The 10831-nt window shown below is 44.3% G+C and overlaps 6 protein-coding genes across 6 annotated transcripts; 2 read left to right on the top strand and 4 right to left on the bottom strand.

Moving 5' to 3' along the window:
• Positions 1-871: 871 nt before the first annotated feature.
• K450DRAFT_202980 (uncharacterized protein) lies at positions 872-2924 on the bottom strand (the record flags this gene model as incomplete). Its single annotated transcript, XM_051584704.1, has 3 exons — positions 872-2047; positions 2124-2431; positions 2507-2924. The coding sequence occupies 3 exons, from the start codon at positions 2922-2924 to the stop codon at positions 872-874; spliced, it is 1902 nt and encodes a 633-aa protein (XP_051440327.1).
• A 294-nt stretch (positions 2925-3218) lies between these two features.
• On the bottom strand, positions 3219-3747 carry K450DRAFT_275750 (uncharacterized protein; the record flags this gene model as incomplete). The annotated part of the gene is made up of 3 exons (XM_051593187.1): positions 3219-3337; positions 3414-3516; positions 3589-3747. 3 exons carry the CDS (start codon positions 3745-3747, stop codon positions 3219-3221), a joined length of 381 nt encoding a protein of 126 aa, XP_051440326.1.
• Positions 3748-3896: 149 nt separating this feature from the next.
• Positions 3897-6188, top strand: K450DRAFT_194363 (uncharacterized protein). Its single transcript, XM_051584481.1, has 4 exons — positions 3897-3980; positions 4052-4375; positions 4455-4640; positions 4749-6188. The coding sequence occupies exons 1-4, from the start codon at positions 3944-3946 to the stop codon at positions 6059-6061; spliced, it is 1860 nt and encodes a 619-aa protein (XP_051440325.1). The 5' UTR covers positions 3897-3943; the 3' UTR covers positions 6062-6188.
• On the bottom strand, positions 6181-7497 carry K450DRAFT_262378 (uncharacterized protein). The gene is made up of 4 exons (XM_051592472.1): positions 7202-7497; positions 7050-7134; positions 6844-6970; positions 6181-6777 (listed from the first exon to the last, which is right to left on the bottom strand). Exons 1-4 carry the CDS (start codon positions 7329-7331, stop codon positions 6418-6420), a joined length of 702 nt encoding a protein of 233 aa, XP_051440324.1. The 5' UTR covers positions 7332-7497; the 3' UTR covers positions 6181-6417.
• On the top strand, positions 7053-9965 carry K450DRAFT_262373 (uncharacterized protein). Its single transcript, XM_051592471.1, has 5 exons — positions 7053-7616; positions 7688-7954; positions 8022-8283; positions 8376-9602; positions 9684-9965. Exons 1-5 carry the CDS (start codon positions 7516-7518, stop codon positions 9756-9758), a joined length of 1932 nt encoding a protein of 643 aa, XP_051440323.1. The 5' UTR covers positions 7053-7515; the 3' UTR covers positions 9759-9965.
• K450DRAFT_262369 (uncharacterized protein) lies at positions 9664-10789 on the bottom strand (the record flags this gene model as incomplete). The annotated part of the gene is made up of 5 exons (XM_051592470.1): positions 9664-10015; positions 10092-10149; positions 10218-10403; positions 10514-10613; positions 10704-10789. The coding sequence occupies 5 exons, from the start codon at positions 10787-10789 to the stop codon at positions 9972-9974; spliced, it is 474 nt and encodes a 157-aa protein (XP_051440322.1). The 3' UTR covers positions 9664-9971.
• Between the last annotated feature and the right edge of the window lie 42 nt (positions 10790-10831).

Below are 10831 nucleotides of genomic sequence, written 5' to 3'. Positions count from 1 at the left end.
ATGACTGATCAACCATAGATTCCGTTTGTTTCCATTCAATAAAAGACAGTTCTCTTTCAACTCATAAATAATAAGGCACTCACGTGACCTTACAAGTCTGGCTCTTTAACCTTTTAATTGATTCATCAAAAGCATCACCAACAACTAATTTGTCTCGTAACCCTAACTATCAAAAATAAAAGAAGAAGCCGGCACAAACAGCCGCAAGAACGGTAAATGGATAGCTATCAATGCTATTGGTAAACATGGAGAAGCCCTAGAAGAAGCATTATATCACAGTCTGGCGGTGTGCCAAAGGACCATAGGCAATACTGCTGAAGCCAAAGACTACTATGAGAAATGCCAATCACTCTCATACCTCTCAAAAAACAAAAGATACCAGGACCTGGACTATATAAGAGTAGAGATCTCATGTATTGTCTCAAAACTTGTTGAAGAAACAATTTCTACCTCAAGTCACAATTGAAAAAAAATCTCGTCCGTGCTTTTTACATCCCTAACTTTTTTTTTTTTTTTTTTGGTACTAGAGGAGTGGGAGATATTTTCAAATTCATGAGAAATTGGCTCAACACTAAGCACTCCGCTGTAAGAGTCTCAGAAACCTTCCTCTATCATGGATAATGAGTTAAACATTGTATTAGAATCTCGACTCTCGAGCTCAAATCAGTTTGGCAAGCTGCGAAATGTGCATGTTTGAAGCAAACTTTCTACGCCGTACGTCAATACCGCAGTAGTTGGGGATGGAAACGAAAGTAAAACAGAAATGTACAGGCTAATCAGCTACGGAAGGAAGGAAGTCTAACGGTACAGGAAGTGTGGGATTTACAAGTTGTGTGAGAAAAATCAAAACGAAAAGGAAATGTATATTGCGCTATGGCAAACAGTACAGGATGCAAATGGATAGGATATAGGCCCATGGACCAAGGTAGTCAGCCACCAGAAGTATGATAAATGCAGTCGCAATCTTCACTTTCTCTGGTTGAACCATAGACTGTAAAGCTCTCTCGAAAGCATTGGAGGCTGCTGGTTTTGGCCATTTCTTCTGTTCTCGATTGGATGTCATATTCCTCTCTCGGGTTGGTGGAATAGTAGATACTTGGGACTGATCCATTGGTTTGTGAAGCAAGAGTTTAGCGAGTTCCGCCAGTAACAGATGGGCTCTTCGTTTATAGCTTGCTGAGTCGAGCTGCTTCTTCAGTTGCTTTTCCTGTTCGATCATTCGCTCCTCCATCTCCTTTCGTTTGTCACTAATGAACCTAGCGATATAAAGGTTGATCTTTTTCACTTCGGCTTGCTTGACCTGTTGCATACGATCTACAGACTCTGCTGTAGTCAACGTTGGTGCCGTTATCATTGCTAAATCACGTTGTGATCCAGATGTGCCGTCATTCAACGCATCAAAAGGCGGTCCTTGCATTAACTGGGCCGATCTCCACTTTATAAATTTTCTGGCAGTACTCTGCCGGATACTGTTTATCCCTTTGTGGAAAATCATGTCTTTTAGAGCTTGAAAATTTGACGACCTCGTAGTACTGCTGTTGAGTGAACTTTGATGTTCGCTTTCAGGACCAGTTGATGTCATGTTTATCAGTGGCATTGAAGTGAAGGGAGTCAACATATCGGCATTGGATGTTTGATCCAGGCTGACGATGAAAGGTGGAACTCCAGGGTTTCCTCGTCGACACATCTCCAGTAGATCTTCTCGACAGTGGCCAAAACCAAAGACATCTATGTTGTTGTCAAGGAGGTCATACAACACTTCGTATCGTCGATTGTCCATCTGGTCATTGTTGTAGGAATCCGGTTTGATTAAGACTGGTACTATGTTGCAGAGGTGTTGTATGGAACGCATATACTCATAGTCCACGGGCTTTACACGATTGAAAATTATGTACAAACAGATGTCAACGTGCGTGTAGGCTCCTGAACCATTATTTAATATGCGTAGCAGTGTGCTGGTGTTAGGCTGCATAGGGCTGAAAATGGAATTGGTGATTTGAAATTGTTGCTCCAGGTAAGATGCAACTGGTGAAATGATGGCGCTTGCCTTAAGTTTTTCAGCGGTGGGTCAGTGTACCATCCAGGCTACATCAAGCGCTTTCATATCTGAGAAGACGACTTACGTCCATATAAGCTCCATAGCCAATGGTATCAACCATGCATATATTATATATCGGATCAATGACATCGGAATCAGCTCCGGAATCGAGTAAGTCAAAGTTGCTATCATCTTTGCTTCCAGTCGAAGCTCTAATTTCTTTCAACCCTTCGAATTCAAAATCACTTTCAACTGATTTCTTTTCATCCGCTGTCGACACTTCGATGTTCGAACATATGGATCGAGTGTCCCCTTCGGTTTCTGCAACAGGTTGAACGGCAACAATTTCATTGGCGCGCAGAAACATGTTGGTTAACGAGGTCTTTCCAATTCCTAAATTAAGAAAGAGCAACGATGAGAACGGACTTACATACTCGAACATTGGTGATGACACTATTTTCTACGTACCTGAATCACCGCAGACAAGGATTTTAATGTATCCGACATCGCTATCAGCCACCAAGGTTTCGCTGTTTTTGGTCGAAGGTACTGCTACTTGAGGCATCACAAAGGAGCTGTCATAGAAGTCTGAAGGAGCCAGGCTCTGATTATCAATGTCTAGGCTATTATCGAAATAGATTGGCTGTGATATCTGATAGGGAACTGGCATTGGTCGATCCTCTTGTAAATGTAGCTGAGTATTATGGGTATCATTTTCCGTTAGACCTAAATCGCTGATAGAGCTATCAAACGATCTAACATCTGGTCCTTGGAAGCTTTTCTTGCTAAAGGTGTAACTCTGTGTGCTCCAGTCATTAAGATTATGCTCACTTTCGGTTATGGAAGCTAGCTCCGACGACTGTTCTGGGGGTTGGTGTTTGGTCATTGGTTGGTGATGTTCGAATGAGGTTAATGGGGACGTGCATTGAATGTTATGAGAGGGATTATCTCTTTGTCTGCTCTCAGTTGAGCATCTCGTCATAGAAGTTGTTCGTAATGTATGAGAAGGTGCAAATGGTGCCAGCCAAGGCGAAAAATCAAAAAACCTGCAAAAAGTCACGCGTAGCACTTCGAGGATCATCTGACTTCCAGCTTCAAGCTGACAAAGTGCTTCTTTCCATTGAGATAATCGATATTGAAATGTAGAATGTATTAAGAAACATGAAGATTGGATGCTGGTCTATTTATCGGATTCTCCCAAAACTTTTTCAACGAACACCTTTCTAGCTTTACCAGGGAGGTCCGAATTGATCAAGTTGGACGCTGCGGCACTAACATGGTCGTTCCACGTGCCCTTGACTGATAGAAAGCAGGTTTAGCATGTGAGTGACGTGCTCAAGAGATGATAGATAGGTGAAAACGATGTGATATTTACCTGATGGTACAAATCGTTGGGTGACATAACTATGGGCTTCTGCCACTTTAGGGTAAGGGTCGATATAGGACCCGGCAAGCGAGATGTTTGGGTTATCAATGGCCTATTTTTCGAGGGTGAAAAGTAGAGTTTGCGTCAAATCGACAGCATGAAAGCAATATTAGCGAACATTTACTTTATGAACCGTGCCAGCAGCCATGTCATCCAGAGTAGACTTTACATTTTGCAATCGACCGCGAATATCAGCAGTCTCAGTAGCTACATTATCTCTATACTTGTATGCGATGGCACCAACGACTATTAAGCCGGTCAATGTAGAGACAGCTCTCGGCATGTTTAGCTTCTTCGTTGACTTTTTGCCTTTGGGACCGAGAAATAATGGGCAGGGCTAGCAAACTTCAAATGAACGATGTCATCCCATTGAGATAAAACTTGATTTTGGTACATACAAATTTCGGAGCAGAGACAAAAAAAATTTTTTTTGGGCAGACTAATCAATCTTTCTCTTTTTTTTCTTCATAACATATAATATGGCTGACAACGAGTACGCTGGAGCTATCGGTATTGGTGCGTGTCGACCCCATTCATACGTTTCGTTCAAATAGCCAGCAATGCTGATCCGTTGTATTTTTCATTAGACTTGGGTACCACCTACTCCTGTGTTGGTGTTTGGGAGTCTGAGCGTGTCGAAATCATTGCTAACGAGCAGGGTAACCGCACCACTCCCTCATACGTTGCTTTCTCTGACAACGAACGCCTTGTTGGTGACGCTGCCAAGAACCAGGCTGCTATGAACCCCAAGAACACCGTCTTCGATGCCAAGCGTCTCATCGGTCGTCGTTTCGATGATCCCGAAGTCAAGGCTGATATGAAGAACTGGCCTTTCACCATCGCCGACAAGGATGGTAACCCCTTCATCCAAGTTGATTTCGAGGGTGAGACCAAGACTTTCTCTCCCCAAGGTAAGCAACAACTTTTTCTCGAAGCAGCCTCGTGTAATGACAGTTTGTTTTTAACTGGTTAAAATTTTTATTCGTTTAGAAATCTCCTCTATGGTTCTCATCAAGATGAAGGAAATTGCTGAAGCTAAGCTCGGAAAGACCGTCAAGAAGGCTGTCATCACCGTTCCCGCTTACTTCAACGATTCTCAGCGTCAAGCTACCAAGGATGCTGGTACTATTTCTGGTATGGAGGTTCTCCGTATCATTAACGAGCCCACTGCTGCTGGTAAGAAGCGATTTTCCAAAATTTAGGTTTTTGATGTAGATGAATTGACTCTCCGAGGCTCATCTACGTGTTTGAACCTTACGTTAACCTAATTTCCTCGCTGTATAGCCATCGCCTACGGTCTTGATGCCAACGACAAGCAAGAGAAGAACGTCCTCATCTTCGATTTGGGTGGTGGTACCTTCGATGTCTCCCTCTTGACCATCTCCGGTGGTGTTTTCGCCGTCAAGGCCACCGCTGGTGACACCCATCTTGGTGGTGAAGATTTCGATAACACCCTCGTCAACCACTTTGTCCAAGAATTCAAGCGCAAGCAGAAGAAGGACATCTCTGGTGATGCTCGTGCTCTCCGTCGTCTTCGCACTGCTTCCGAGCGTGCTAAGCGTACCTTGTCTTCCCTTACTCAGACCACCGTTGAGGTTGACTCTCTTTTCGATGGTGTTGACTTCCAGGCCAACATCACCCGTGCCAAGTTCGAAGAGATCAACTCCACCCACTTCAACGGCACCATCGATCCCGTTGCCCGTGTCCTCAAGGATTCTAAGATCGACAAGAAGGATGTCCACGAAGTTGTCCTTGTCGGTGGTTCCACCCGTATTCCCAAGATTCAATCTCTCCTTCAAGACTTCTTTGACGGTAAGGAGTTGAACAAGTCTATCAACCCTGATGAGGCTGTTGCCTATGGTGCTGCTGTCCAGGCTGCTGTCCTCACCAACCAAGCTGGTAACGAGAAGACTCAAGACCTCCTTCTTTTGGATGTTGTCCCTCTTTCTCTCGGTATTGAGATGCAAGGTGGTATCATGGCCGTCGTTGTTCCCCGCAATACCCCCATTCCCACCCAAAAGTCCAAGGTCTTCACCACTGCCTCTGATAACCAGACTCAAGTTAAGTTCCCCGTCTACGAAGGTGAGCGTCTCATGACCAAGGAGAACAACCTTCTCGGTGAGTTCGAACTTTCTGGACTTATCCCCGCTCCCCGTGGTGTTCCCGAGCTTTTGTGTACCTTCGACATTGATGCCAACGGTATCTTGAAGGTCTCTGCTCAAGACAAGGCCACTGGTCGCAAGGCTAACGTCACCATCTCCAACTCTACCCGTTTGTCTGCTGCTGATATCGACCGTATGGTCAGCGATGCTGCTAAGAACGCTGAGGCTGATAAGGAACGCGAAGGTGTCATTCAGGCCAAGCAAGACCTTGAGTCATATGTCTACCAGGTCGAGAACAACATCACCGACCCTAACATCTCCCTCAAGATCCGTCGTGGTGACCGCGAGACCATTGAAACTGCTCTCCAAGAAGCCATGGAACTCTTGGATCTCAACGCCGAAGAGGCTAACGTTGATGACCTCAAGGCTGCTCACCAGAAGCTCAAGCGTGCTTCCACCCGCGGTTTCGCTCACGTCTACAGCTCCCGCCGTTAAATCACATATTTTTTCTGCCAGATATTAAACAGAATCCTACCATTGTAAACCGGTGCGGAAAATATCGAGATTTGTACAAACAAAATATAAAAAAAAATCATTTGGGAATACAAAAAAGCTAGTCTTTAATAACAATGAAATAGAAAAATTCTTTAACATGCTATTCGTTGTCAATTTCTCTGTTTCCACATTAACCCCACCGCACGTTGCGATGTGGATGATACAACATCGCTTCAATGAATATGCCCTTGATTTGAGAACGGCAGCACGTCATAAACAGAAAAGAAATGACATCGAATAACGGTTCTAACACTCAACGAAAGAATAGCATATATGCTACATAAAAAGTACCCGCACTACTGATGCAGCCAGGAATCAATAATTTGGATGAGAGTCTCCTCCATGCCAAACCAAAAGTGATCACCGTCAGGAACAACAGCTAGGGTAGTCCGTTCCGTTGCTTTGTCGGCAATCCATCTCTTCAATGCACCAAGTCCAGTAAATTGATCTCGGTCGCCCATGATAAACAACATTGGTCCGCTTGTTGCATCGTTTGCACTATCCATCCTTTGCATCACTTGCTCCTTGAAAAACGTACTGTGAAAGCTCGTCAGTGCCCACATCACACTTAGAGGATAGCTAATTAGTAAGTATCTGGAGGGAATATCGGCTGGTGGAGTAATGGATCCGGCTATCATGGACCCAAAGGAATATCCCTAAGTAAATGCTGCGATCAATATTGGCATACATCGACTGATCATGGATAGTTCAACGTAACTTACACATATTATGATGGAGGAGATGGTAGGATATGCGTTAGACTTAAATAAATGGTTCATCACAGCTATGTAGTCCTGTCGTTCAGGCATGCCCGTCCAACTCGTCCGTCCTCCAGATCGCCCTGCACCACTGACGTTCAAAGCGGAGATATTTCCCGGTCAGTAGAGTTGAAGGTACATGCAGGATACCACACACATTTTCAACGTACCGAAAGTTAAAGCTAGCCGTAACATAATTCTTGGATGAAAAATATTTATGTAGAGATTGCACTACATTATTTACAATGCTGCCACCTTATGAAATGCGTGGGTTAAGGGGGAGAAAATGCCGCCAATATTCCATTCGGTAATGTCGACTAACCTAGAGGCCCATAAGGATGAGATATTATGATTGCTGGTGCTCCCTCTCCCGTGTGTTTCCCTTCATATGTAATGACAGCGTCGATTTCGGTGGAGTCTTCAGCCGAGGGTATCTTCAATCGGGTGGTCATGTGGGCGAGCTGGTTCGACGGTCAAGGACCTGCGGGCTGTGAATTTTCTCAAAGTCTGAATTGGCAAATTGCCGTTTGCAGATGCCACAAGCCACCGTGACCGCTAATCCTTTACCCTTTGGAAATTTTTCTTCATCGGTCTTCATCCTCCGCCTCGGTAGTAACGCTCTATTAACCTTGAACTATGGCTAAAATCCAGAAGAAAGGAAAGAAGGGAGCCGCCGCTAACTTCGTTACCAGAAACCAAGCTCTGAAAAAGCTTCAGATTTCTTTGGCTGATTTCAGGTGGGTGCATTTGTATACCATGTTAGCCATTTTCCCGGGCCTGATTAACTAAAGCTGCCTGTTCACTACAGACGTCTTTGTATCTTGAAGGGAATTTATCCTCGCGAACCTAGAAACAAGAAGAAGGCCAACAAGGGTTCCACCGCCCCGACCACATTCTATTATCACAAGGATATTCAATACCTTCTTCATGAACCAGTCTTGCACAAATTCAGAGAGTACAAGGCTTTCGCTAAGAAGCTCGCAAAGGTCATGGCCAAGGGCCAGTACAGCACTGCCAAATCTCTCGAAGAGCACAACAAGCCTGTTTACAGTTTGGATCATATTGTGAAAGAAAGGTACGATTTTGGAACAGGGTGGTAACAGGTACCGACAGGGATTCTAAATGTCATTGTTTGCTTGCAGATACCCTACCTTTGTCGATGCTGTCAGAGATCTCGATGATGCTCTTTCCATGCTTTTCTTGTTTGCAACCATGCCTGTGACCGATAAAATCAATCGCGAAGTTGTTGAGGACTGCCAGCGTCTTACAGCAGAATTCCAGATCTACGTTATGAAGTCTCGCAGTCTTCGTAAGGTCTTTTTCTCCATCAAGGGTATTTACTACCAAGCTGAAATCAAGGGCCAAACCGTTACCTGGCTTGTACCCTATCAATTCGCTCAAACGGTAAGATTGGAATCTCTGTGTTTATGTTGAAAAAAAAAATAAGAAAAAACTTTATAACTAATGTGTTGGATTGATCATCTTCTGTCCATCAGATTCCTACCGATGTTGATTTCCGAGTCATGCTCACATTCTTGGAATTCTATCGCACTCTTGTTGGATTCATCAACTTCAGATTGTTCTCTGAAGTGAATCTCATATATCCTCCCAAGCTTGATCTCATCAAGTATGAGGGCGCTGCTGGATTCAATGCTTTGATTCTTGAGGCCATGCACAAGACAGCACCTGATGCGGAAGCCAAGTTGGATACTGAGATGATCGAAGCAGAGAAGGAGGAATCACCCGAGGATGTTGCTAGAAAGGCAGCCTCCAAGGAACGCCTGAAGACCCTTGGCAACAAGGTTGCTGAACTACAAGGATCCACAGATACTGACCGAATAGATGAAGATGTCCAAGACGAAACTGAAGAGACCGCCTTTGACGAATTCAAGGCTACCGCTCCTACCAATGCTGCTGTGGATGGAGATGATAACATGGTGACATTGAGCCAGATCCAAGCTGCCTCTACTGAAATTCAGCAGTTGCAAAACCTTTTCTCACGTTCTGTCATTTTCCTCTCACGAGAGACTCCACGATATGCCTTGGAGTTCATCATCCGTTCATTCGGTGGACAAGTCAGCTGGGATGAAACAGTTGGTACTGACGCACCTTTCCCTGAAAACGATGAGAAGATCACACATCAGGTCTGCGACCGACCCACTCAGGGTCATCGTTTCCTCAACCGCACATACATTCAACCACAGTGGGTTGCCGACAGCATCAATTCACGCAAACTTGTCATCTCTGACAACTATGCACCTGGTCGCATGTTGCCACCTCATTTGAGTCCATTTGTCGAAGCCAAGGAAGGCGACTATGTCCCATCCACTGGTTTGGAAGAAGAAGATGAGACTTTTGAAGGAGAAACTGAAGATATCAACCCTGATGATATCGAAGTCCAAGATGACGAAGAAGTTGACAGCGCTGATGAAGAAGATGAGGAAGAAGAGGAAGCCAAGGCTGCTGTTGCTCCCAAGAAGGTCGTTAAGGAAGACCACGAGGCCGAACTTCAGGCGGAGGCTGCTGGTGTTGCCTTCACTGAATATGCTGAAAAGAAGCCTGCAAATGCCAAGAAAGCACCCAAGTCTGCAGCAGGCAAGAAGCGTACTGCTAAGGAAATTGAAGAGGAAGAGGCGAAGGAGCTTGCCTCCATCATGATGTCCAACAAGCAAAAGAAGTTGTACACCAAGATCAAGTATAGCCAGAATAAGAAGAGCGAAGAGGTGAGTAGGGGGGGGGGGGATTTATGGATTTAGTTTTTTTATAGAGAACTAACAAAAGGTTGCTCCACTTTTAAATTACAGGCTGCCAAATTGGAACAGAGAAAGCAGAACATCGCAAAGGCAAAAACCAATGCCAACAAGCGCTCCAAGAAATAAGCATAGTCTGAGAACTTCTCCATGCTTTGACGACTCTACACCAAAAAAAAAAAAACCTCCCACCTTTGTTGCATTGTTTTCTTTTCTTTTTCTTTTCTTTTAATCATATTTTCAACCCCGTCGCACTCCACTTGTCGTGAATAATAAAAGCTGCATTTGTATAGATCGAATTTCTTTTTACTGCTGTTCTGGTCATAACTACACTATCGTTGTCTATTCGTGATGATTTTGAACGACTATCATAGTGTATTCCTTATCTGAAAGGTTGCAACATCTGTTATGGTTCGCTCCAAACATAGTCTCACTACCACATATTCACTGGGCTCCACTTACCGGGTGAGATCATCAGTTCATGCTTCTTCGTTCGAATTCTGAGGAACGTCAATTCGTTCTGAAAGGTTGTTTGAGAGTTTATTAGCGGATTGTTCTGGCAGATTTGCAGGACGAGTCAAACTGTACCTCAGGGTCGATCTCTGAAACGGAAGTCCTTGATTTTCCAACCAATGGATAGACATAGGTTGCGTACTTCTTTGTCAAATCTGCATCTAGCGTTGAGCGTATTGTCAACCCCTCGTCGTTAAGGATAACTATACCTTCAACTCCTTTACGAGTTGACAGGCGCTTGATGGTCTCATCGACATCCGACTATTAAAATGGAAGCAGGGCGAAAGTAACAAATCCAGGAAAGAGCATTTCGAGTTAATTGCGTTCGGAATCAAGCTACACGGTTCTCATCGAGTTCTACTGTACTGTACCATTGTGTCTGGGTATAATTGAAGAGTGCGAGCCCGAGAAGTCCGCGTCTTGGAAATCAGAAAAATGCACTTGCAAGCGTGGCCAATCAAATGTAGGAGTCTAGTTTAGCGACAGTGTACATTGCCAAAGGTATTACGAACGTTTGCTTAAAAGCGATAAACAATCACAACAGCATGTTTTTTACTATACTTCACTATGCTCAAGTTCATGGTAAGACGCATCGCTCCTGTGGGTCGTTTGTTCTTCCATACAATAGCAGTAATGGCTCGCTGCATACATTGACGAGTCTAATCTATCTTTGCAACAGAATCGTATCA

This window comes from Umbelopsis ramanniana (assembly GCF_025399195.1).
Source record: "Umbelopsis ramanniana AG unplaced genomic scaffold K450scaffold_96, whole genome shotgun sequence".
In the NCBI taxonomy this organism is placed as follows: Eukaryota; Fungi; Mucoromycota; class Umbelopsidomycetes; order Umbelopsidales; family Umbelopsidaceae; genus Umbelopsis; species Umbelopsis ramanniana.
Note: the sequence above shows the minus strand (reverse complement) of the source record. Positions and strands in the feature narration are given on the sequence as shown.

Coding starts and splice junctions, on each gene's coding strand:
- K450DRAFT_194363 (XM_051584481.1), top strand. CDS start 3,944: ATGGCTGACAACGAGTACGCTGGAGCTATCGGTATTG. Junction 4,376..4,454: donor CAAGACTTTCTCTCCCCAAG/GTAAGCAACAAC, acceptor TTATTCGTTTAG/AAATCTCCTCTATGGTTCTC. Junction 4,641..4,748: donor TAACGAGCCCACTGCTGCTG/GTAAGAAGCGAT, acceptor CTCGCTGTATAG/CCATCGCCTACGGTCTTGAT.
- K450DRAFT_262378 (XM_051592472.1), bottom strand. CDS start 7,331: ATGACCACCCGATTGAAGATACCCTCGGCTGAAGACTCCACCGAAATC. Junction 6,971..7,049: donor ACGGCTAGCTTTAACTTTCG/GTACGTTGAAAA, acceptor TTTGAACGTCAG/TGGTGCAGGGCGATCTGGAG. Junction 6,778..6,843: donor TCTCCTCCATCATAATATGT/GTAAGTTACGTT, acceptor GCATTTACTTAG/GGATATTCCTTTGGGTCCAT.
- K450DRAFT_262373 (XM_051592471.1), top strand. CDS start 7,516: ATGGCTAAAATCCAGAAGAAAGGAAAGAAGGGAGCCGCCGCTAACTTC. Junction 7,617..7,687: donor ATTTCTTTGGCTGATTTCAG/GTGGGTGCATTT, acceptor TGTTCACTACAG/ACGTCTTTGTATCTTGAAGG. Junction 7,955..8,021: donor GATCATATTGTGAAAGAAAG/GTACGATTTTGG, acceptor GTTTGCTTGCAG/ATACCCTACCTTTGTCGATG.